This window comes from Pongo abelii, chromosome X (genome assembly GCF_028885655.2).
Source record: "Pongo abelii isolate AG06213 chromosome X, NHGRI_mPonAbe1-v2.0_pri, whole genome shotgun sequence".
Classification (NCBI taxonomy): Eukaryota; Metazoa; Chordata; class Mammalia; order Primates; family Hominidae; genus Pongo; species Pongo abelii.
The window spans coordinates 142,735,883-142,762,064 of record NC_072008.2 but is presented as its reverse complement, the minus strand read 5'-3'; the positions used below and the strand labels follow the sequence as shown (position 1 = coordinate 142,762,064).

General features: G+C 42.0%; 1 protein-coding gene and 1 long non-coding RNA gene across 2 annotated transcripts; both read right to left on the bottom strand.

The window, feature by feature from the left end:
* Positions 1-5,770: 5,770 nt before the first annotated feature.
* Positions 5,771-17,352, bottom strand: CD40LG (CD40 ligand). Its single transcript, XM_002832164.3, has 5 exons — positions 17,105-17,352; positions 15,115-15,246; positions 11,077-11,134; positions 9,091-9,153; positions 5,771-6,468 (listed from the first exon to the last, which is right to left on the bottom strand). The coding sequence occupies exons 1-5, from the start codon at positions 17,258-17,260 to the stop codon at positions 6,092-6,094; spliced, it is 786 nt and encodes a 261-aa protein (XP_002832210.2). The 5' UTR covers positions 17,261-17,352; the 3' UTR covers positions 5,771-6,091.
* A 5,716-nt stretch (positions 17,353-23,068) lies between these two features.
* Positions 23,069-25,960, bottom strand: LOC100937825 (uncharacterized). The gene is made up of 3 exons (XR_653495.3): positions 25,699-25,960; positions 24,621-24,724; positions 23,069-23,395 (listed from the first exon to the last, which is right to left on the bottom strand). It is a non-coding gene; the product is annotated as an uncharacterized LOC100937825 (long non-coding RNA).
* Between the last annotated feature and the right edge of the window lie 222 nt (positions 25,961-26,182).

Here is a 26,182-nt window from a genome sequence, read left to right as displayed (position 1 = left end):
GTCTTTTGCTTCTTTTTTTGCTAGCCGGTGTGCAGAAAGATTTCTTGTGCTGTGTCAGCTTCCTCTCCCATTTCCCTCATTAGCTAGTCTGCTCTCACCAAGCCCTCTAGCCAGTCTCAACCTTTTTCACTCAGGGCAGATGACATTTGCTCCCAATTTTACAGAGATAATACATGCCCTGAGACGAACCTTCCTTAACTTCTCTACCTCTCTTCTTCTGGCCCAAACCTATAAATTATATCCCTGCTCACCATCTGCTTTTCAATATTAGAGAAAAATGTATTTTCCTGCTCGAGCTTATCACTTGATATTTATTCCTGTCGTGATTCCTCTTTGAATTTGGCAGGATTTTGTCAATCAGTGATAATCCTATATTTTGACCACAGTTGGAATGCTGGTGTCAGCACTCAGGATGAAAATATTCGTTCCACTTAAAGATTGATGAGGTGGAAATTATCTGCTGCTCCACATGCATTCCTACCCCTTTTCTGTTTCTTTCCAAAAACATAAAGGCTGAAAAATCCATTTCCCAGACTCCCTTGCAGCTAGGGTTCTGGATAAAATGTGAGTTCAGATACATGTTCACTTCTGCCAACAAAATTTGGAAGGCTTACGTTGGGCAGAGGCTATCTTCTTGGGGTTTGGTGGCCAGCAGGCGATTCCAAAGATGTGTTTGTGGCTTCTGTACTCCACATTCCAGTGTGTCTATTCACAGCTTTGTGAGTGAGAGACTGTAGTGGTGGCAGCAGCCTCCTAACATGTGGATCACAACTGTAATGATATGGCCTTGAAGCCATTAGTCCAGTGGCAGCCTCCTGACTTCCCCCGACTTCCACTTCTGTAGCCCAATGGTTTTATAGACAACTGATTATCTTTCTGCCTGAGATACCTTCAGTGGTTTATGATTCCTGCTCTGAGCCAATAGATAGAACATGGCATCTCATGTGTGCTAGGCACTGTACCAAGTGGTTTACACAATTAAGCTCATGTAAGCCTCACAACAACCTTATTAAGTATTTACTATTGTTATCTCCACTTACAAATGAACAGAGGCACAGATATGTTGAGTAACTTGCTAGTACATGGTGGAGCTGGGATTTGAAACCCTAGTCTGTCTGACTCTTGGACCCATGCTCTCTCTATCACATATCCTCCTGCACACTTGGTACATGCTAAGGTTCCTACCTTAGCCATCCACCTTTGTGAAGTCACCATTAAGCTTATAATTGACAAATCCATCAGCTTTTCGATCCTCACCTTGACGTCTCTGCAGTATTTGACCCTTGCCTTCTTGATGAATCTCTCCTTCCTTGGTTTTCATGAGCCCACACTTTCTTGGCATTCATTCAGTCACCCCTCAGTCTCCTTTGCTGGACCTGCCTCCTTTGGCTGTCCCCTGAACATTGCTGATCCTCTTTTCCTCCTCTCTTCCAATCTATAGCCTATTCCTGGACAACCTTGACTACCCCCATAACTTCATTTATCAAAATGCAGATGACTCCCATGTCCACAGTTTTCCATTCTGACTTTTTTCCTGATCTCCAGACCCATGGATGCAGCTACCTTATAGATAACTCAGTGGAACTGCAGGAGTGGGGCAGGGAAAAATAACTACATATTTAACTAGTTTTCCTGAAAGTTACTGAATTGCTTGAAGAATGACTCAGAGGAGTGTGAAAGTGTGGTATGGAAGGGGGAGGTTTGTGTGCTGATGCCCCTTAGACTGGGAATCAATGATCATCGTCTTTTAAAGAAACATTCCTAAATATAGAACTTCGACTGGGCTCGGTGGCTCATGCCTGTAATCCTAGCACTTTGGGAGGCTGAGGGGGGCGGATTACGAGGTCAGGAGATCGAGGCCATTCTAGCCAACATGGTGAAACCCCATCTCTACTAAAATACAAAAAAAAAACATTAACTGGGCGTGGTGGCACGCACCTGTAGCCCCAGCTACTCGGGAGGCTGAGGCAGGGGAATCGCTTGAACCCGGGAGGCAGAGGTTGCAGTAAGCCGAGATCGTGCCATTGCACTCCAGTCCAGCCTGGCAACAGAGTAAATCTCCATATAAATATCCATCTATCTATTTATCTATATATGTAATCTTCTCAAACCTACTGAAAAATTTGGCAAATCCAAGCCCCCAGTGCTTAACAGTTTTTGACAATAAAACTATACCATAAAAAAAGGGTCTTTGTTATCCACAGGTCTACTGTAATGTTTGCTTTTTCTTTCTTTCTTTTTTTTGGTTTCACTTTGCTTCACATTGGGTGTGGTCTTTGATCTAGTACATGAGCAAAGGCTCTCATGTGTACCTGGGTTGCCAGGCATTCTCCTTGGTCTGAGAGGTTTCAACCATTTAAGGTGGCACCCTGTCCACTTGCACCACTGAATGCAGACAGGTGTGCTGGGGACCATGTAGAGACCCACCTTAGTGCTTCTTACATGATGATCTTCTCCAGAGAGCAGATTCTGCTGGGGACTTTCTGTGGACAATCTCACTGAATCTTTATAAACTTTTTTTTTTTTTTTTTTTTTTTGAGATGCAGTCTTGCTTCTGTTGCCCAGGCTGGAGTGCACTGGCACCATCTTGGCTTACTGCAACCTCCCCCTCCTGGGTACAAGTGATTCTGCTGCCTTAGCCTCCCACGTAGCTGAGATTACAGGCACACACCACCATGCTGGGCTAATTTTTGTGTTTTTAGTAGAGACAGCGTTTTGCTATGTTGGCCAGGCTAGTCTCGAACTCCTGACCTCAAGTGATCCACCTGCCTCAGCCTCCCAAACTGCTGGGATTACAGGCGTGAGCCACCATGCGTGGCCCAGCATGTCTTCTTTTTATTCCCACTTTACAGATGAAGACACAGAGGACTAGAGGAGGTGAAACGACTTGCCTGTACTTATAAAACTGGTTAATAGTGGAGCCTAGATTAAGACTGTATCTGTCTGACTCAAGATTTAACTACTACACTACAATGAGCATTTCTGGTTTTGTTTTGTTTTGTTTTGTTTTAATGGGGATGTGATTCACAGGGAAAAATAACATAAAAATCATACTTAGTTCCATGTTTCTGTGTCTCAAAGTACTTCAGACTACTTTAAAAGTCTAAAGCAGTGCAGTTCCCAACTGCATTGGGCCCTGTGAAAATAGTTGAATGTAGCACAGAATGTATTCTCTCCTGAAGCCCAAAAGTTTACATATCATTTCTGTTTAAGTGGGGGTGCCCCTGTTCTGACAGCTTGCTAGAGCACACTGTTTGCATTTTGTGGTCATTTGCTAACCATCAAGTAACAAAGGCAGTAATATTTTATCCTTTGTTTATTTTCTCTTTATCTAGAAATAATTATTGGGTATTTCAAACATTCCCACCCTCCCCCTTAGATAGAAGGCAGAAGTGACATGATTATAAAAATGGAACTAAGTTAGATAATTTATGATCAGACTATTACAGGTACATCAGAAATGTACTCGAGTCTTTTTCATTTATAGGAAAATGCTGAAAATGTTCAATTGAAGTTTGGAACAAACATATATTACTTTGCAAATTATCATGAAATGTATAATAAAAACATATTACCTATTTTTAGCTACAGCATAATTCTCAGTCATTTTTTACTCCATGAGTGCATTTTTATCATCCAGATATTTTTGACATAATGAGGATCCTTTCAGTGTAGCAAATTTTTGCCTCAGCCAACACACAGAATTATTTTCTGGGCTATTGAGTTATAAGCAGCTGTATTTATTCATTCATTTATTCCTTCATGCACCAAATAAAGGGCCAATTAAATGCTGGGTCCTGTGGTAGACGCTGAAGTTATCATGGTGAATGGGACAAGGTCTTGGTCCTCAAGAAGCTGACAGCATAGTAGGGAAAACTTCAACCATGATAAGTGCTGTGAAGCACTTGCTAAGTGCAGGATGCAGTGGGGTAGAGAAATGGGTCTTGCAAGAAGAGAAAACAGCATTCCAGGGCCCTAAGGTAGGAAAGCATTTGTAACCTTGCTTAGAGGAACTGAGGGCTAGAACTTAAGAGACCGAGAGAGGTGGCAGCAGGAGATGAAATTGATTATTTTGATCTTTATTCCAAGGTTCATAAGAAGCAGGGGACTGGCTGTGCATGGAGAATGGATGGAAGGGAGCAAGAGTGGCGGTAGGGAATCTAGGAGGCTGCTGTACTATTCCAGAAGAGAGATGGTGATAGTTGGGACTAGGATAGAAATAGTAGAGATAGAAAGAAGTAGATTAACTTAAGGACTACTTAAGAGATAGGGTTGATGAGTATAGGCTGGAGGGATTGAACATGGGGGTGATGAGAGTGAAGTCAAGCCAGGTTTCTGACTTGAAAAACAGGGTAGATAAAGACACCATTCATTGCAATGGGAAACATTGAACACAGATCCCATTGTGTGGGGGAAAAATTAAGAGTTCCATTGGAATGTATTGGGTTTGAGGAACTAGGCCCACCCTTTGGAGATGCAGGCAAATTCTAGGAGGCAGTTGAGAACAAAAGGCATGGCATTAGTGGCTTGAAGGTGCTGCTAAGTTAAAACCATGAGCCCAGGGAGATAACCAACAGTGAGCATGTAGGACTTACCCGGTAAAGATGAATACGTCACTCTGGGTTTCTTACATGAAAAATTCCTCTATTGGAGGTGACAAGAAATGGCTCCATTGACTTCAGTGGAAGACTGGGGGGCCAATACTTCCCCTCAGGTTTTCCCAGCTCCATTTCCTCTTGCCTAAGTGGAACCACCTAGACAGCTGTTAATAAGCTATGCCACTGCTCCTTATTTAAGGACCCCCTCCAGCCTCACTTGGCTGTGATTAATAAAAAAAGTTCTTTCAATCTCCTGCAACTTTTTCAGAAGAAGCTGGAAATAAAGACCTAGATTGCTTTTCACTGAATAGGCTAGCACATCATCCATCAAAGGCTGTCATGGACTTCCAGAAAGTGTGCTGCCACCAAGATATTTTATATTATAAGTAGCTTGAGAACAAAGTTTATGAAAACATCACAAAGGTTGGGAAAATTCCCTCCAAATGCTTCCTCTTTCCCCAACCTGGCTGGGAGCTTTAGGTACTCAAATAACAACGATAATGTTAAGAGGTCTTTATTATTCAAAAAATAAATAACAAGATAATTACAAGTTCACTCTGGAAACAATGGAGACTGCAGGTAGATACAATAGATTTCCTTTAAATACAGTCATTTCATGATGAGGAGTGGGCAGGCTCAGGGCTGCACTCCCTACTCCTCACCCTCATCTATAGTGGTAAAGATAGGGACAGGGTGGAAAGAAGAGAACTGACTAGCAACGGCCTGACTCCTGTGTGCGTGTGTGTGTCTGTGTCTGTGTGTATGTGTGTGTGTGTGTGTGTGTGTGTGTGTGTGTTAGACAGAGAGAAAGAGGGATTGAGAAGAGAGACTGGGGGAGGGAAGAGACTGACAAAGGGAGACAGAGAGATTGAGAAAGAGAGATTGGAAGAAAGAGGTTGAGAGAGAGAGAGAGACTGAAAGAGAGAGATGGAGAGAGAGAGATTGAAAGAGAATGAATAATTGTCCGAGAGGGTGGCAGGGCGGGGTTTTTCGGTTCTCCACTGTATTAGACGTTCTAGAGCCTGGCCCCCTCCAACAAGGCCACAGGAACCCAGAGTCAACCATAACTGAATGTGAGCTGAGGCTCCCCATTTCCCTTCTGCATCTTCACTGATAAATCAAATGCATTATCCATGGAAAGACACTGCACGCAAAGAAACAAAACTGAACTTGGCAAAATATCTGCTGTTTACTCAGAATTCAACCTGTGCATAATGGCCTTGTCTTTTCATAGGACTCTCTGGATGTCTGCATCAGTGGGGTTGCTGCTTCAGATATATAAGCTCTTATGGAGCAGGGCCCGTTTTGGTTTCATGTGACCTGTAATTCACTTATTACAGTTCTACATGCCTTGGAGTGTATAATAAATAGTTCTCCATAAGGAGGATCCTAGGGTTATAAATAGGCAGTTAACAGGGGGTGGGCTTAACTGCTGTGCTGTATTATGAAGACTGCCAGCATCAGCTCCACCACAGCCTGCAAGGTGACACTGTTCAGAGTTTGAGTAAGCCAAAGGATGTGAAGCCAGTGCCGTGGCTCACTTGGCTTGGATCAGTCACATTGACAAACACCGAAGCACCTGGTTGCAATTCAAATACTCCTCCCAAGTGAATGGATTGTTGCCCGCAAGGTTTGGCGGAACTGTGGGTATTTGCAGCTCTGAGTAAGATTCTCTCGAATCTACCGGGGGACTTTAGGCAGAGGCTGGCTATAAATGGAGCTTGACTCGAAGCTTCCCGATTGGAACAGAAGGTGACTTGGGCATAGATATAATAGAGTCCTTGTCTTTTAACGGTCAGCTGTTTCCCATTTTCCAGGGTTACCAAGTTGTTGCTCATGGTGTAGTATCCTTTTTCAGCCCACTGTAACACTGTTACAAAGAGAGGGAAAGTTTGTGGTGAGGTGAAGCAGAGCATGGTTCACATTCTGACAAAAAATATAGTTTAATGTTGGATATTGGCTTTGTATAGGAATGGATTCTCAAGGCCGCTTCCATGGGCTTCAGAGTCAGACAGAGCCATGTTCCAATCCAGGCTCTATTTAAGCTTGGGCAAGTCTCTAAATCTCCCTGAGCTTCAGTTCCTCATCTGCAACACGGGGCTCATATTGGAGCATATTTCAGAGACTTGTGAAGATTAAATAAAGTAAGAGATCACAGTGAGTTTCTTTCTCTTGTTAGAGTTCTTATAGCCAATTTGCCTTGAACTTAAGAAGGCACAAATGATTTCAAAATTTGACAGCATAAATTATACATACCAAATTACTCAGACCAAATTTTTGCTAATATTACCATGAATGCCTTGCTTGCCTTGAATTTTACAAAGTCAGAGAGTTGTCAGTCTACCTAGCTCAGCCTCAGCACAGAGAAAAGACCCCATTTCTTCCTACCTGATCATGCTGTTGCAAACCTGATCTGCCTCTCCCAGCAAGGACTAAAATTAGTCAAGGAAGTATGAAAATAAACTGTGTGCTCATTTCACGGTATGTTTTGATCTCCCATTGTAGTGGGTGCCACCAACTTGAAAGTACCAGTATTCTTGTGGCTAAGCCAGAGTACCCACCAACAGTGTGCCATTTTCTCGGCTGAGATGTTGAGTGGGTTCAAAGTAGTGTGTGCACCCGACTTGAAATCTCAGCTCCCACAGAAAGCTAGACTGACTGATGGGGGTGAGGGTTGAGGAAAAGTGAAAGTACTGATGTGTTTGCTTCCTTGAGCTTTTTAAAAAATAATTCCTATTCGATAGTCTTAGGTCTATCAGGGCACAAGATCCCACCTGCTAAGACTCGCCCTTTACTGATAGGGAGGCATCCTGAAATGCCTGACAGATCTGGGCCCTCCAGACCACTCCAGAAACAATGCTTCATTAGAATGTTTGCCCTTTTGAACCATTTTATTGAGAAAAAAAGGGCAGGTTCTCAATCTTTTAGTTCAGTAAGTTTACTTTGGTACGTCCTTACCTAATTTTAGTACTTGCTGTGGGATGTAGGGCAAGATTTTAGCAGCATGGCTAGGTAGGAAGAAGAGGTTTGGGACTGGAGTGGGGGTGGAATGTTACTGTCTTCCCATCTGATCCCCTGGAAACCTACTGTGATGCAGACTGTAAGATCTTGTAGGACTGATATCCATTACAAGCCTTTTGGGAGAATCTGAGCTCTATGAAATATATCCAAGATCAAGGGTTTAGATACAGGCGAAAAAAGACCAGTGGGAAGCTATTCTTCTAGGAGATTTCTCTGTTGTTGTCATCTGATCCAGAAGAGAGAAGGGGTACTTGACAAAATTATTAAATATTGTGTAACTAACTGGTATTAATGAGGGGCTTTATGTCACCCTTTTGACATCTAAGCCATGGTGAAGCAAACTAAGTAGTGTCATCTTATGGTTGTACAGCACTTGACAGCATCACTTTCGGCCACATTAGCTGATTTGATGCTCAAAGCCACCCTGTAAAGTAGGTGAAGTAGAAAACTGCTGCATAGGTAAAGGGTCTTGCTCAAGGTCACCCAGCAAGCAGTGGTCATGGTCCTTGAATCCCAGCGTTCAAAAACTCCCTATTCAGTGCTCTTACTTTGGTACCATGGTCCATGATAATGATAACTGTCCATGTGTTACACCTACTGAGAAGCCCAAGCCACTTCAGAGATGAAGCAGTGTCTTTTCTCTCTCTCTGTCCATCTCTCTTTCTCCCTCTGTCACACACATACACATACGCACACACACATGCACTGCTTAGAACTCCATTCTGGAGCACTCTGTTGAATTTTTCAAAGACTCCTCTGACGCTCTTGCCTTTATGTTGATGGAGGACTTTATGTTAGCGTGCATGTTTCCATCCATTTATCAGATACGACATATTCTTCGGCACCAGTTATCGCAAGATACACTTTTGGGAAAAAATATCTAAAGGCTAGAATGGTGGCAGAACGTATACGGAAATAAAATCGTTCAGAGTTGAAAAGATCACAATATGTCGTCTGTTGTTACTTCATTGGAAAATCTAACGTCTTGGGACCTATTGATCTTTACAGAATGATTTTACCTTTAATTTCCCTGATGTTGGCCTCAGTGAGGCTGAGCTTAATCATACAGGGGTTGACAGACGGCAGGAAATACCCCATGAGGCCCATTTCCACACAGTGAAGAGGGGTTAGGAGGAGGGATGCTCCCAGTCAGGACGTCACTACCTGCCATTTCTTCTATGTTGTCAGAATAATGGTCCCTCCACCCAGTAATTCATCATTTAGAATCAGCCATTGAGCAAGAACATAATAAGAACATCGAGATTGCATTCCACCTCCTTTTGTCCCTCTAAGTCCCATTTGTGCATTTGAACTCACTTTGAAGACAAAGAAGGGAATAGGAGAAGTGTAGGGGTAGGTTTGTAAATTGGGTCCCAGGAGAAAAGAGGAGTTTTTAACCATTAGGTAACATGACTTCGGCATCCCAGCCTTTCCCCTTGGGTGGCTACCGCTCAGATGCTGTGTGACTTACCAGATGTTGTTTTACTACTGGCCTCACTTATGACATGTGCCGCAATTTGAGGATTCTGATCACCTGAAATGAAACCAAAAACTGTCAGGCTAAAATAATGCAAAAACTGCCCACAAAACTATCTGGTTCAGTTCTACAACTGTGTAATAGAGACCATGCAAAAATAGATTATGTAAAAGGAAAGATAAAATGGTCTGACATCTCTCCCACTGAAGGAAAAGTTGGTTTCTAATATCTGAGTAATTGAATTGGCTGTTTCCACCGATCTCATTCTCCTAACAGTTGATCAATACTCGATTCCATTTTGCATAGATTGACACAGGCTAAAAACACTGGTCTTCATTAAACATACCGTGAATCTTGCTTTTAGGAACAGCTCCATACACTGGGGATTTTAGTGGGCTCCAAAGTCTGCACACTTAGTAAGATTCTTATGGTTTCTGATTTGGTCAAGCAACTGGCCGAACTATTGTATCTATCTTTAATTATTTCTTGTGTTAAAGCCCTGCTCCCTAATGAGATGTGCCAATCTTCTAAGGGCAGAGACTGTGTGGAAGTTTCTTTTTGTCCAGTTATGAGCCTGATATTGGGCACTTTGTAAGTGCCCTATAAATGTTGAGTTAAATTGCATGACCTAAATGACCAGTTTGGCTAATGTTATCATTTCCCTGAAGACTTCTAGGCAGCATCTGCATAAACTGTTTCCTCAGATTTCTCTGTAATTAACAGACAGCGTGGTACTATTATTCAACATATCTTGCAGTCATTCTGAAGATAAAACCTTCATGGAAGTCGGATGTCCATTTAGTATCCAGAACAACAGTTAAGGCAAGGTCTGAGTACTCTCTTTGCCTCAGAAAATAGTATCTCTATCCCTGTATGTATGTATGTTTTTGTGTGTATTAAATTTGCAGAAGCCATAACATCATGTTCACCAACTTTGTGATATAATATTCTCTCTAACAACACCCCCTCTTTCCCATAATCAGCTGCTAAAATCATTTCAGGCATTATTGTATTGATTTGCGGTGCCACATTCTAAAAGAACAGGAAAAAGTTAGTGTGTCCAAGAAAAGGAGGTGAGTGGCAGAAGAAAGGGCCTGGAAAGGGTCATAGGAGAAACAGTGGAAGACATCAGGGATCTTTAGCCTGGAGAAGAAAAAGCTCAGTCAAGGCTTGGCCGCCATGATTGCTGTCTTCCATATCTGGACAGCTGCTGGGTAGGAGAGCAATTATACTTTGTTTACTACGGCCTCAAAGAGCAGAACTGGGACCAGTGAGTGGAGATTATAGGAACAAAGTTTGACTTGAGGAGGAGAGACTTCTCTCGAGTAGTATAGTAATCTTAGTATTATTAGAGCCATTCGAAGACAGATCAGGCTGCCTTATGAGGTGGAAGGTGCCTCATCCCTAGACGTTTGATCAGAGGCTGGACGGTCAGTGCTATTGTGAAGGAGATTTTTGTTGTGGGAATGATGCTGGATTTGAGAACTCTCAAGGTCTCTTCCAACCCTGAGATGTTCAGGATGCTCTGACTTTAAGAACAGGGCAAATAATAGAACACTGTGACATTGTCACTCCTTGATCCCAGAGGCTCCACCGGCCACTGTGCCCCATGAAAAACTGTTATCAATGAGTGATGAATGCCACTGTTACCAAATGATGACTTTCCTGTCTTCTTATTCCATTGTAGGTGGTATCAGGCTGTATGGTTGCTTCTATTAAGGTATTGAACATAATGGGATTTCTTCAAATTTGGTATTATCGGCATTAAAGGAACATATCCTTTTTTCATATATATATATGTACAAAGTCTTTCCAAATCACAGGGACCAGAGAAGGTGTCAATTTGACAATTGTGTTCCTGTTTTATTTTCAGGGCCAAAAGTTCCCTGATGCAACAACACTGGGTTGTTCAATATGATCAGCCTAAAGCTTCCTTTTAGTTTTTAGGCATTCATAGAAATTAGTAAATAGCAAACCTACCTTTTTGCATTTCAAAGCTGTTTTCTTTCTTCGTCTCCTCTTTGTTTAGCATTATAGCCTAAAATAAGAAGCATTGCAAGAGGTCATTTTGACAGGGGCTCTGCTGTGGTGTTTTAAAATTATCATTCGTTTTGCATCTGTCATTACTCTGTTGTCTGTTTCTGGTGAGGATTATCATATAGACTCAGATCCTGTCATTAATTCCATCATGCCAATTGGGAGTCCATGGATCTGACAGATGAGCCAACAACCCAGAAAGCCCAGGGGAGAATCTGGAAGTAAAATCCAGGCCTTATTATCTCCATTCCAGTGCTCTCTCCAGACCAGAGGCTGTGATCCTGACCCTTCCTATGACCCCAACCTCCTTGGCTTTGACAGATATTGACAAATAATGCTGAATGGGGAGATGATTCTACCCTGGGAACTGGTATATGGAATATTATTAAACATAAAGCACAGTGTGTATCTATTAGAATAAATTTGGTCTGAAATCCTGTAGGAAAAGATAATAGTAAGTTTGACCTTGGGGGAGAAATGCCAGACTATGAAAAGACCCTCAGACATTTTTAATTTTGCTATCCCTTTCAATGGGCTGAAGAGATTCTCTTATTGATAGTTGCACTGTATTTATTTAGAATAATCAGCATTTCAGAAACACAGGTCATCTCCCAATGGTGTTGATGTTCAAACGCAAATGCGACACTTCTTAAAAGGTTTCTTTTCACTTATAAACTGAAGGAAGCCTAGAGGTATTTAAAGAAGCTAACAGGAACTTCCATCAACACAGGCTGGAAGATGACAAAGGCTATTGCTGCCATTTTAAAGAGACTGAACAAAAGGCCTGGAGGGCTTAACTGGTCAGTATGAGGTCACCCAAAGAAGCTGAGGTTTAAACCAAGAGTGGAAACTGTGAGATGGCATTCATAGGCTGGGCTTAGCTTATTCCATCTGTCTATCCTCTGCACACAAGGGAAGAAGACAGCAGTATTTTCACATCTTATGATAATCAAAGTCCTGTGCTCCTTCCCACTCCTGGAATCAGTTGTCTACAGGACCCTTCCTTTTATTTCCTCCTCCAGAAGGAATTTGTGTTGTCACTGCTGAGTGCTGGCTGTAGGCTCAGCTCAGTTGCCAGATTTAAGGGCGTAGTTCATAAAGCCTCCAGGGGAACCTGAGCCTCAGAACGCTCACATGGGCCCCGGAGCTTCAACTTTCCATTTGAGCTGAAGCGCGGCACTATGAAGATGTGGTGACAGGAAAATGTTTGTGAGATCACAAGTAAACAAATGACTATTTAGTGTCTTTTCAAAAAGTAGAGTGTGGTGATCAAGATTGAGATACTTTTAGGCTAAGTTGTTGCATTGGTGTTGAGGCCTGGCCAAGATGAAAACATGAAGTCAGCAAAGCTCGTGTTTCATGAGCCCAGCTTAGCCTTTCCGTGAACTTTCCCCCAGCCACACTCCCCAGAGCCTTTTTTTTTCTTGCTTCACTCCCCACCTCAACTGAAATACTTTTTAAAGTGGACTTTCAGAAAATCCAGAATGAGTTATTTCTCTCTTAGTGGGAGTTCCATGTGGCAGGTATGGACAGGTTGCCCTTTAACTTGAAATAGAAATGCTTTGACTCTCTCAAAGGCATCACAGGCATTGGTGGGCAAATAATCATGGAACTGAACATCTAGCAGAGGTGTGGTAGGTTGCAAGTTTTAATATGAAATTATACTATTCAAAATAATACCTCTGCTTATCCTCACTTGAGCCCTGAATAACATCTTTCCCCCAAAATGACAGATTGGTGCTACCTGCCTCCAGAGATAATGAGTTCCTTGTCACTAGAGATGTTCAAACAGAGATTGGATGACCACTTAGTCAGGAGGTGGAGAGAACACTGAAGTTGTGGATTGAGAATTGGATCTGATGACTTCTAAGACACCATCAAGCCCTGACTCAAAGACTCCAAATTCAAACTTGAGATTGCTTAGGTGCAGCCAGACTGTGGCCCGGAAAGAAAGCCTACTAACATTAGCTAAGAAAATATGAATCTAATCTGGAGCTATTCTATAATTGGCCTATTGAGTTTTTTCAAAGTCTAAAATTTTGTTTTAGAGTGAGAAATTTGGGGGAAAGTGTATTGGAAAGGGGATCCGTCTTTGGGGGAGGATTGGGTAGCTGGAGGACTTTTTATCTACTCATTGTGCATAATCCTAGGTATAGGTGGTGTTGACTAGGGTTCCACACCTGCTGCAGTAGAGACAAGGGGCCTCCTTAGTTGCATGTAGGGAGGAGATCCCTGGGGCCCTGGCTGACATGCCTGAGAAGATCTGCCTTTTAAGAATATGAAACTTTGGAGCTGTCACTTTTTTCATACAAGCATAAGCAGAGAGGCCAAACTGACTGTTTTCTTTACTCCTATCCTCGGTAGCTGATTTTGGGAGCTTTACATACATAGCCAACCTGAAATAATGACGTGAGGAATTGACAATTCAACCGTAAAAGTCTCCGTAAGAAACGAGGGGGACTGACAAGCCACTCTCACTGCCACTGGAGGGAACTGAAGGCTTATCACATAATTATAGAATGTCAGAGATGGTAGTGCCCTTACAGATAATCTGTCTTCTCATGTTATAGATGACAAAACTGAGGCCCAGAAAGATGAAGTTATTTACCAAAGTCGCATAGCCAAGCACATTCAGTCTGTTATTTGGATTATTAACCATTGTTTTGAAAGTGCCTTTATTCACATTTAAACTGGTAACATCTTCCAATACTCTGTAATACTGGCCCAAATCCTCGAAGAACCGAAGAAACTCAAATCATTTTCCTAGCCGGCCAGTCTTGCAAAGAAAGGGTTTAGGAGTTTCATCTAAAGCCTAGATTAGTGTAAAGAACCTGAAAGCAAGCAGCAGATTTGAGCCCCATTCTGTTCTCCATAGGTGACTCGGGAATAAGCTGTTAGAGTCTTCACTAATGAATTAAATGGCACCTCGGTACAGTACAGGAGGGCAGGAATAAGATCAGAAATAAGATCTTAAATCTTTTACACCTGCATTAAATTACACATCATCTATATGTGAGAACTAATTCCTGTTGGTTTACCCAGATACCCACCCACCTGGCCCAGAACTGTCCTCAATGTGGAGTGCTGCCTCCTAGAAATGACCCCTAAGTGAGCCGAGGCCCAAGGGTATTTGACTCAGTGTTCTGAAAGGGACATAGGCAGAAAGAACTCTTGATGTTCTGCCTCAGGAGAAGAGCCCCTAGACCCCATGTCTGTGATGACAGAATTAATGTAAAGGTTCTAAAAATTCTTGTTTTAGGTATCTGTTATAAGCCACAGTCACTGCAGTGACTTCATGCTAGCTACCAGCCTGGTGGGCTAAAAGGCTTTGAACCCTCTGTGCCTCTGGTCATGACCAGCCATAGAGTGGGCAGGCTTCATTAGCAAGTGATATTATATGGAGTCTGGTTTGAGCGGCACTGAGAATGTCTACTACTTATTCCCTGCACCTCTCTCCCCAGTAAAAGGGAAAGATCTCACTGTCAGGACATCTAAAATTCCATCATCAGAGAAGCACCAGAGACTGTTACCAGTCTTCAGGTGTCCCTTCACTTGTGGCCTGCTGCCATGGCAGCTGTCGATGACTGTTGCTTCCCTGGGAAATGGGGATCAGACTCTGGGTCCCCAGTGGGAGAGCATCAAGGTTTGGATGGGGAGACGCAGAAATGCAAAAACCAAGCTTGGTGGACTTCATCATTTTGCCTAGTGGTAGCTGCATATGTAAGCTCACAAATATGTGTGACTGTGCCCCAAGGGTGTATTTTCCCCAGAGAGTGTCTTTTTTTTTTTAACACACACACACACCCATGTATGTGTGTATATCTGCATGCATATATATGTGTGTGTGTGTGTGTGTCTCTGTGTGTGTGTGTGTGTCTGTGTCTAAAACCAATCTTTAAACATTGGCATTGTCAGTTTCCCGATCTAGCAAATGTAGTAAAACATTTCAATGACACTTTTACCAGCAACTAAGCTGCTTACCTTCACAAAGCCTTCAAACTGGCTTTTAATCTCCTCACAGTTCAGTAAGGATAAGGATCTTTCTCCTGTGTTGCATCTCTGTATCGTTTTCATGAATACAAAATCTTCATGAAGATTCCTTTCATCTTCTATCTATTTTGAAATAACAAGGATATGATAAATGTCATTCGGAGGGAGAATACAGCTAATGATATCTGCCTCTACATTCATTTCCATGGCATCAACAAGAGGAGGACTTTCAGGCATAAATGGGGAATAATAAGTTATTATATTGGCTGATTGCTATTTTGTATTTGCAGTTTAAAAATCTATGAAAGACAGCAATTAAGATGTCATGTTATCAGAAACTCCAGGTAGAAATCAGAGCTATTCTACTAAATGTTCATTACAAAATGCGTATTTTTTCAATATACTATAGCAGCAATATTCTGTAATTGTCACATTTCTCATTGCTTCAGTAATGATTGGTCATTATAAACATCAGCCTAGAAAATAGTTTTCTGCAGAGCTAATTTGCCCACTTCATTTTAGTGTTTGTGATGCAGTGCTTTATAAAAAGAAGTTAATTTGCAATGTGTCAGTTAACGAGTTATAATTACATCTCTCTCCCTTTTAACTTTAGTATTTGTAGAAAACATTTGCATTTTTAAAGAAATCATCTTTTATCCTCAAAGTAACAAGATATTTTATTTTCCAATGTCTTAGAATAATTAAGTGTATAGAATTCACTTGCATTATCAACTAATTTTATACCACTTTCTTGCTTTAAGAGTAGATTTTTTAGATTCAAAACAAGATTCAGTTAGCTGGCAGCTTCTGCTGTCATTAAGAGCACATGTAAATAGTATGGTAAATATCAGTCCACTGAGGTCACTATTGCCCCTTTAGAAGCTAGGCCTATGTCCAGACATTTGATTGACAGAGCACGTCAGGCCAAACACAAATAACCAACCAGACCAGAAGCCCCCTCTTTTGTCAGCAGTGAAACCTAATATTTGGATAACCCAGTGGATGACTTCAGCCCTCACTACCTCACCTTATCCTGTTAGAAAAATCTCATGACATTAATTCTAGGTCCAGATCCTAAGAGAGGACAGTCAAGTATCCCTGATAAAGTGCAATCATCCAGATGCTTTCTAGCCACAGTTCCTGCATCCAGAATTTTAGGAACAGCCAGAAAACTAATCAACTTTCTCCTTTACATCTATGATTGGTATTTTGTCAACACCAGCCAATTATACTCCTCAGTGGAAGTGAAAAAATACATGAAAACAAAATAAATCCTGATGGTTTTCTTTTCCTAAGAATGCAAAACAGCCTAAGTTACTCTGCTCTTTTGTTCCTGCAAATCTAACCATTTAAAAATGTAAAACATCTCAGAGGGAAACTGAGCATCCTGCAACTACAATCAGTGCTTGCTAAGAATTATACAGAGAACGTTACTTTTACTAAAAGACTGCAAATTCTGGGACTTATCCATGTCTATGTTAATCTGAAGCACTATGAAATTTTAGATCAAATTGACGCTCTTCTTGCCTAGCTGGAAATTTAAAAGAAAAAAGCTGTCTCCATAAAAAAAAAGCTTACTTTTAAAGCAGAACTTTTGCAAATAATTATAGCTAGTGCGTACATAGTGCTTACTATGTATCAGACCCCCTTCTAAGCTCTTTACAAGGCTAAACTCACTTAATCTGTGAAATGGACACCAATACCATCCCCATTTCTCAGATGTGGAAACTGAGGCACTTGCCCCAGGATAACAGAGATGGTATGGGCAGAGCCAAGATTTGAACCCAGGCAGTCTGACTCCAGATCACAAGATCCTAACCAGAGACAAGAATATGAGACTTCATTGACTAGGCAACAAACATTATGCCACAAGACCATTCTTCTATTTGGTTTCTGCCATCATCCATCATTTGGGTAGAACCAACCTATGAATTAGTAAGGACCCCAAATTTAGTTAATAAAGGCTTGTGTTTCATCTTACCTTGTCCAACCTTCTATGAAGATACACAGCAAAAAGTGCTGACCCAATCATCTGGGTGATAAGAAAAACAGTAAGTAAATACATAAAAATTTTCATGCTGATGGGCAGTCCAGTGGCCGCAGATCGAGGAGAAGGTTGGTTGTATGTTTCGATCATGCTGTGTTAAAGTTGAAATGGTATCTTCTGGCAGAGAAGGTGGCAGAGGCAGCATGAGAAGACTGTCAAAGTGGCCACCTTACTCAGGATTAGTTAAGAGCGCACAATTGTTGCAGCCCACACTTCCTGGAAAATGTGCTTCGTAGTCTTCTCTCCCAGCAAAAACGTTACGTAAAGGTTTTTTGTTTTTTTTTTAAATTATACCCATATCATTCACTTCCAGGCTTTCCTTTTTGTTAGTAAAGAAGAAACAAGTTTCTTCTTCCATATATTCATTCTTGCCTTGAAATGTCATAGACTTCTTAACAGACAATGGCAGTATTTTCCTATCACTGTCTAACTTTTTGGGTTCACCAGTTTCAAGGAAAGTGACAAATTCATCCACCAGCAATAGACTTATTTCAATTTCAATCTTACTAATACCAAGCAGGAACCTGGTATATGGAGAAAGAAACACATGTCAACAAAAGTTTGGATTGATTTTATGACTGGTGTCCCATCAACTAATTGCTTCTCAAAACTTTACTTCTTTAATCACGAAACTCAATGAAAGCCTGGCAGGTTTTCAGGTCAAGTCTACATGGCATAAAGCAAAAAAAGCATGCTGATGGTTATTAAATAAAATTTAGCTGGAAAGATAATGCAAGAAAAATAAATTTTGCAAAGGCAAAGATAAGTAGGGTCTTGAGGGAAATCAGGCCAAGACTCTGGAATTGAAGTTAAAGTAAAAATCGTGACTTGATGTAGCTAAGCTGCCTGTGTACACTGTTCCAGTCCATTAGATAACTGTTGATGCTGATGTAACGGTTCAGAATAGGGAAAATAGGCTGCAGTTAAGAGATCTGAATTCTAGTCTTTGCTCTACCAATAAATTGCTATGAGCCTTGGGCAAATCACTTCATCTCTTTAGACCTCAGTTTCCTCATACCCAAAGGAAGCACTTGCACCTGTCCCTGTCTTGCTTATCCCATAGGTTGCTGTGAAGATCTAATAAAGATGTGCATGGAAGAAATTTGAAACACATTAAGCAATAAACAATTCTCATCCTGAATTTTTTGGAATTTATTTAGCCTAAGACATGAGTTTTACAAATAATTGCCAACTCCTTACATGTTGGTAAAAACCAAATGAACAATAACAATATTAAAAACACCTTAAGTTTTGACAATGAATTGAATCACTGAAGTGTGTAGGATTACACATTTCTGAAGGGCTTTTGCATCATCTTATCAGATTTCCTTCAAACTAAAAGCAGCTGTGGAAATCCCTACCTCACATCCAAACCTGGTCTAGAAACCATGATAAAATTGCTTTGATGATTCCTATAAAATTGTTTTGAGAGACAAATAGGAAACGTAAAAACTGCTCTGATAGGCATGCTATCTATATAGTTAGCACCTGCTTTCTTCTCCTCCCACGCCCCAGCATCCTGTCCTGGGCCCAGATCTATGTAGCTTTTCACTACATCTGCCAAGTAGGTGGCTTCGATGCACGTGATGAACTTTGATCAGTCAAGTCAGAGGCTTTGGTTCTTAGACAAGTAACCTTAGTTCCACTGAAGGAAAATTATCATGAGAGCCAAAATGGGCTCAAGGACTTCTGCACTGTCAGTTTTATACAACTTGAGAGTGCCAGAGCTGCAGGGGCCCTGCAATCAGCTCAGCCAAGACCCAAGGGAGGGGAGGCTGAAGGTCACAGATTTGTTCATGTGACCAACTTGAAAAAACAGTTGTTGTCCAACCTCCTTGCCTCAACTTCTTGATCCCCAGCCTCCTACAGTCTGACTTCTGCCCACAATATTCCCCTGAAATTGAACCCACCATTATTAGCTCAATAATAGTTTTGGCTGAATACTTCTTAGAGTTTATTTTTGGCGACCTCTCTATTACTCAGTTGACCTATTATCCTGTTGTCATCTTCCTGAATGCTCTCCCCACTTGAATTCTATATCACCCTATTCTTAAGGGCTTCTGCCTCTCAGAATCCTTCTTCATGTTATCCTCTTTTCTCTTCGTATCCCTTAAAACTTTGGTATTCCTTCTCTCTATTTCCTTTCCTTCTCCCTTCTCCTCTCCTCCTCTCTCTTCTCGTTCTCCATGGTTTCATTGGGTGATTCATGGGTTTCATGAACTTTCATGGGTTTCAATCTCACCTTCATTGTGATAAATCTCAAACCTATAACTGAAGTCCTGAACTTCAGAGTTGTAAGCACAGCTACCTCTGAAAATCTCTACTTGGATATCCCAAAGCCATCTCACATTTGGTATGCTCTAAAATTAATTTATCTCCCCACTCTAATTCCAATCCAGACCTGTTCTCCCTTAAGATTCTCCATATCTCTGTGAATTGTCCCACCATCCACTTAATTGCCCAAGTCAGAGATCTGGGATCCATTCATGATTTTTCACTCTCTCTTGCCCCAGATTGCCCCAATCCCAGTGGCTTCTTCCTCCAAAAACCTTGGTTGCCACCACTTCTCTCCATGGCCCCTGCCATCATCCTACTCCGGGCCATGTATCCTCTCCTTTGTAGATTACTGAATTGTACCATCCTAACTTATCTTCTTGTTTCTCTTTCTGTCCCACCCCATCCATCTTTCACACTGACAGCAACTGACTCCAGAATGCCCTGCTTGTACCTCAATTCTTGAAGCCTTCTCTTTCTCTCATCCTTCTGCCTGGTCCTCTACCATAATGCCACAATTGGCTACCTTTCCAGCTTCCCAATTTAGGCTGTTTTTTTGATTTCTGATTCTGCATCAGAAGTTCTTTGTCTCAGAACCTCTCATGCCTGTCCCTCCCTAACAGGGAGTGGGCTCCGTTTTAATATCTTCAGCTGCCTAACACGTCCAGAAATGATTATCAAACTTAGTTTCCAAGAAATGTATACATGTATAGGAATGCATGCAAGTGTCTATAGCCAAAATCAAATATTGACCATCTTTTTCTAAGTCTACAGAAGGAATTAAGTTAGTGGATTGAAGTCTCATTTTTCAGTTATTTTTACACAGAATTTTCTTAAATATTGGTCACCCTTTTCTACTACTACTTTTCTGCTAGCTAGTGATTGATCTGTAGCAAATATCAAGGGAAAAATAAGAAAAACAATGGATCATACTTCAACAGTTTGTTTTTGATGTGACTATGCTTGTGGTTGTGATTTTATGTTGATAACCCAGAACACAGTCATAATTTCTGCTTGGAAAATCATTTCCAGTACATATGAAAGAGTTAAATATATCAGTATTTTGTTTGTTGTACGAAGGGCCTCCTAAGGGTTCTTTTCCCTGAATATATCTGGAAAGCTCTAGACTAGAGGAAAGGGTCTCGATTCTTAACATGGCAGATGAGTTGACCCCTACCCACATTTCTCTCCTCATCGTCTATGACTCATTAGGTCTCAAACATTTTAAGCTAGTTTTATTTCCTGAAGTGTGCTGTGCTTATTCATGTTATTCGTGTGCCAAGGCTAATTCTCTCCTGTCTTATCTATTAATGTTTTTTGTTTGTTTGTTTGTTTTTTTGAGACAAAGTCTCACTCTGTCGCCCAGACTGGAGTGCAATGGCACGATCTCAGCTCACTGCAACCTCCATCTCCCAGGTTCAAACGATTCTCCTGCCTCAGCCTCCCAAGTAGCTGGGACTACAGGCTTGCGCAACCGCGCCTGGATAATTTTTACAAATTTTTTTTAGTAGAGACGGGGTTTCACCATATTGGCTAGGCTGGTCTCAAACTCCTGACCTCATGATCTGCCAGCCTCGGTGTCCCAAAGTGCTGGGATTACAGATGTGAACCACAGCGCCCAGCTATCTATTAATGTTTAAGTGAAATATTCCGTTCCAGCTGACAAGGTGCTCTCTTCTGTACTTAATCTTTTTGTTGTTGTTGTTGAGACGGAGTCTGGCTTTGTCACCCAGGCTGGAGTGCAGTGTCATAATCTTGGCTCACTGCAACCTCCACCTCCCGGTTTCAAGTGATTCTCCAGCCTCAGCCTCTCGAGTAGCTGGGATTACAGGCGTGCACCACTCTGCCTGGCTAATATTTGTAAATTTAGTAGAGACGAGGTTCCACCAAGTTGTCCAGGCTGGTCTTGAACTCCTGACCTCAGGTGATCCACATGCCTTGGCCTCCCAAAGTGCTGGGATTACACAGGCGTGAGCCACTGTGCCCTACCTCTTCTGTGCTTAATCTATCATAGCATTTGCCACATCATATCATAATGTACTTGTCTGATTTTTCTACCATTAGCTACTAGAGGAAAAAGATAATTAAAACAAAAACAAAAACAAAAACAAACCCAGAACTTTTGGTTCCTGACACATTGTAAGGAGTTAGTAAATATTTGCCAAATTACTAAATATTATTTTAAAGAGATAGAAGGGGAAGTTGTAACCTGGGAGAATAGCGCTTGGCTAGCTTTTCTAGCAATATATGTCAGAATATATTTACATTTTCTTCAATTCCCTTAATTCTCTCTCTTTCCTCTGGGTCAGTTCCATTTGTTTATTTTGGTCCTTTTCATTATGTTGCTAGTTTTTCTCAAATGCTTGGCGATTTATTTATTTATGAATGAAAACCTGCGTTGGTTATTATGGGTAGATGGCATGAGTTTCCTCTGCAATTGTGTTGATCTATCTGTTTCCCCCACAAACCTCTCTCCGGAATGGGAGGGCTGACTGTGGGTTCTGTTTAAGTGGGTAGGAAATGTCAACAGTCAGGCTTCCCTTTAGGTTATGTGGGTGGAGAGGCAGGAAGACCAGGGACCCCCACAACTGATGAAGTAAGGAGGGCTTTTCTCTGGGGGTGGAGCCTTGTAGAAGGTTTCACTCTTGACTAATACTGGTTTTCCTTTTGGTTTTGTCCTCCTATCTGTTGTGGAGGTCTCAGCACCCTTCCTAGAGCCCTCTCTAAGCAACTTTAGACTGAGGGCCAAGACCAAATGCTGCTGCTAATAAATGGTCCACTGGGGGAAAGGAGAGAGAGGGAGAGGGCCACCTTTCCCAGCTGTTTCCACTGCCGCTCTTCAATGATTGCCTCATAGCCCACCCCTGCTCCTCACATTCATTGACTCTGTGATTAACGCTTCTTTGGGAAAGCATACTCTTACAACTTATTGAATTGCAATGTTTACTGCTCTGATCTGTCTGTTAGTCCAAATTCATGGCCTTTCTTGCTTGTTGGTATCTCTCAAAATTTATGTCACATTGATGTCACCTTTTTATATTTCCTATGGTTGTTGTGGTTTCTTCCTTTTTATATTTATTTTTGACTAAATAATACATTCACATGGTCTAAAATGTAAATGAAAAAGTATGAAAGAGTATGTAATGCAGTCTTCTCCCATCTCTTCCTTTCAGTCTTCCATGGTTAACCAGTGTTGTCAGTTTCTTATGTATCTTCCTGGGATGCTTTTATGCACATTCAAGCAAATACATAGATATTCCCTTTCAGCCTTTTAACACACAGCAGTATATAACACATTGTTCTACATCTTAACAATGTATCTTGGAGCTTGTTCTATGTCAGCAAAACACTTCCTTGTTCTCTACTTTTTTACAACTTCATAGTGTCCCATTACATGAATGATGATGTACCATAAATTATTTAACTAGTCCCCTATTGATGAATATTTAGGTTGTTTCCAATCATATGATATTTTTAAATGGTGTAACAAATAACCTTGTACTTACTCATTTTTAAAAGTTTTTTTTTCAGACATTTTCATGGGATCTGGAAGGCTAAAATTTACATATATTTTAACACTGACCAATCAACTTTTAACCTAAACACATTACACTTGAAGAAAGATGATTTATGGGTTGTTGTTTATTTTCCATTAGTGAGATTGATGCACAGTAAATTATGTGTGTTATACACCCTCTTCAAAGCCAGACATCACATTTTAAAGTGTCCAATGCAAAGTCCTATCTAACATTAAGGATATGTGTGATTCTTCATGTGGATCTGCAGCAGAAAGCTGAAGGTGATGTGATCTCTGTTACCTCCATTCAGAATACTGCATTTGTTGGCTGGATTGGAAAGAAGCAACTTCAGGAGACACTTCTTTGAATCAGTTCATTTGTTCACATCAACATTCACTGAGTGCCTAATGTGAGCCAGGTGCTGAGCTGGACCCTGGGGATACAAAGAAAAAGATGATAGTCCCTGCTTTGCCAGGAGCTTCCAGTTCAGAGAAGCTGACCAATACATGAGCAGACAGACAATCATAAACATTGTGAAAAGCACCACTGTAGAAGTGAACACAGAATGCTGTGGGAACAAGGAGGAGTACCTACACACCCAGGGGATGGGGCGGGATGGGGTGAGATAAAATGCATGTCTGCGAAGCCTCTCTAGAAGCAAAGACACCTGTCATAACTTTGCATCCTGTCTTGCAGCACTCCACTGACAAATCTCAACATTCAGTGTCCATCTGCTGTCCTTGGCCTTTCTAGTCTGGAATCTTCCATCCTTTTCCATTCTGCAGAAGTCTTCTAGTTGGTTATGTTTATTCTGGCACTCCAATGGCTCAGTAAGAGTAACATAGGAGGGGCGTGGGGATAATCACCTCCAGCATAGATGAGTGTGGTTGGGAATGGGGATGTTAGGTGTGTTGATCTGGTTTCTGGTACTAGTTTTCATAGTGTGACAAGAATCCTCACTCTCCCTTTCTACCAGATGCCTACCTCCATCCCAGGTCCCCAAGCTGAGCTTTCTTGGCACACATCCACTCCAGAGTTGTATCCTAGAGGCAGGATTCTGTTCCCTCGCCACTGCCACACACTCCCCACCCCAAACACAGAAGGAGAATCATGCTTTGAAGGGAATTCTGGAAGAAATTTCTAGTCATAAGTGGGCTCTTGGGTGCTGTTGTAACCCTTGTATGACTCTAACACCTATTGCTGTGAGTTTAGCCAAACAAACAAACAACAACAAAAAAACAAACCCATAAGTTCCCCACAGCATCTCTCTGTATATTCCAAAAGGTTCTCCCATTGATGTTTCCTATGGCAAGACTGTCTGAGGGGCCTTGTGGCTAACACTGAGTAGTCAATATCCCTTCAATAAGTATTTTCCCAGCATTTGGCAAGCACTAGGCTCTCTGATAGTTCTGGGAATCCAAAATGAAAAAGACAGAGCTGCTAGTTAAGGAGATACAAAAGCCAGAGTGGACCACAGTGCACTGGGTAAGCATCCACAGTAGAGAAGTGCAGGGGATTTGGGGAGCACGCAGAAGGAGTGAGGGTGAAGAGGTGACAGACTCAGGGAAGACTTCCTGGAAGAGGAAGCCCTGAGGGAGTTTTCTGGGTCAGGAAAGAATACATTCCAGGTACGGGAACTAGCATGTGGAAGGACCCACAGGCTGGAACTCATGGGCTCGTTCTTCTCTTACGGTTGCAGGCTTGGGATCAAAGCCTTCCTCTGGTCTCTGCACAGCACCTCAGGTTCTCCAGTCAGTCAGCCCTTAATGTGGAACATGAAATATCAGGTTTTTATAGAACAAAAAGTTCCCTTATTTCCACAGTGAAGGGTCTCAGGGATGGCGTGCTCTGTAGGTGGGCACATAGTTGGCACCTGTTTTCCTTCAAATATCAGCCTGACATGATTGAACATTTAAGACTTGTCTGTGTGGTTCCAGTCCATTTTTTAAACCTCCCTTGCTCTGGTCTCAGCCTGCCTTTTTTTTTTTTTTTTTTTTTTTCAGACAGAGTCTTGCTGTGTCGCCCAGGCTAGTGTGCAATGGCGCGATCTCTGCTCACTGCAATCTCCATCTCCCAGGTTCAAGTGATTCTCGTGTCTCAGCCTCCTGAGTAGCTGGGATTACAGGTATGCACACCACGCCTGGCTCATTTTTGTATTTTTAGTAGAGACAGGGTTTCACCATGCTGGCCAGGCTGGTCTGGAACTTCTGGCCTCAAGTGACCTGCCCATCTTGGTCTCCCAAACTGTTGGGATTACAGGCGTGAGCCACTATGCCCTACCTCAGCCTGCTTTCTGCATCTCCCCTAGAGCTCCAGGACTTTAGTAGGCTAGCTCCTGGCTCCACTGCCCAGAAATCCCTCTCCATACACAGCCTTTCCCTGCCTACCCTGCAATTTACCTCTACCATGATCCTTCTTCTTGACTTAACTCATTCAGGGCTCTCTCTCTCTCTTTCCAACTTCTAACTGGTGTCCTCCAGGCTGTCCTCTTCAGTTCAGACCCCAGGCTTGGGCAATTTCTGTCTCTCTGATTCTTCCTGTGGTCTGTTCCTGACAACCCCTTGGGGGCTGTTTGTGAAATGTGCCCTCTGCTTCTAACTCTTCTCTTAGGTATTCTCACAGGAGACTGCCTTCTTAGTGGGGACCTGACGCAGAAGACCTCTAGTTCTCCCACAGTGTCTTCTGGGGCCAGACCCACTGTTTCTCACTGAGGCTCGGAGAAAGGCAATGACTTACCATGGTCATGCAGCATGTTAGCAGCAGAGCTGAGAGTACCCCAGGCCTCCTGACTTCCAGCCCAGTAGTCTTTTCCAGGAATCAAGCTGCCTCTCGGAAGACTCAAGTCTTCTAGCCAGCATCAGCTCCCACCCACTGACTGCACTGTGCACCCATCTCTGTTAGCACTTCCTTCCTGAGCCACTTCATTAAAACTGAAGCTGGCCCGTCCAGGCTTCTGACTCAGCAGCCCAGCAAAGAACATCCAGCCATGTCTGCATCTGATTAAGGAAACGCCAGGGGCAGGAAATATATATATATATGTTTTTCCTGGCTGAGTTGAGGGGTGCAAAAGGAGGTGGAGAGATTCAGTAAAATAGTTAAGATTTGAGTAGAAGGTAATCTTTCAGCACAGATGTACCACAGGGACCACAGGGGTGGAAGAGAAGTAGAAGGGCTTTATCAAAAGATTTAGGATTACCAGTTAAATACATTTTGGTACAGA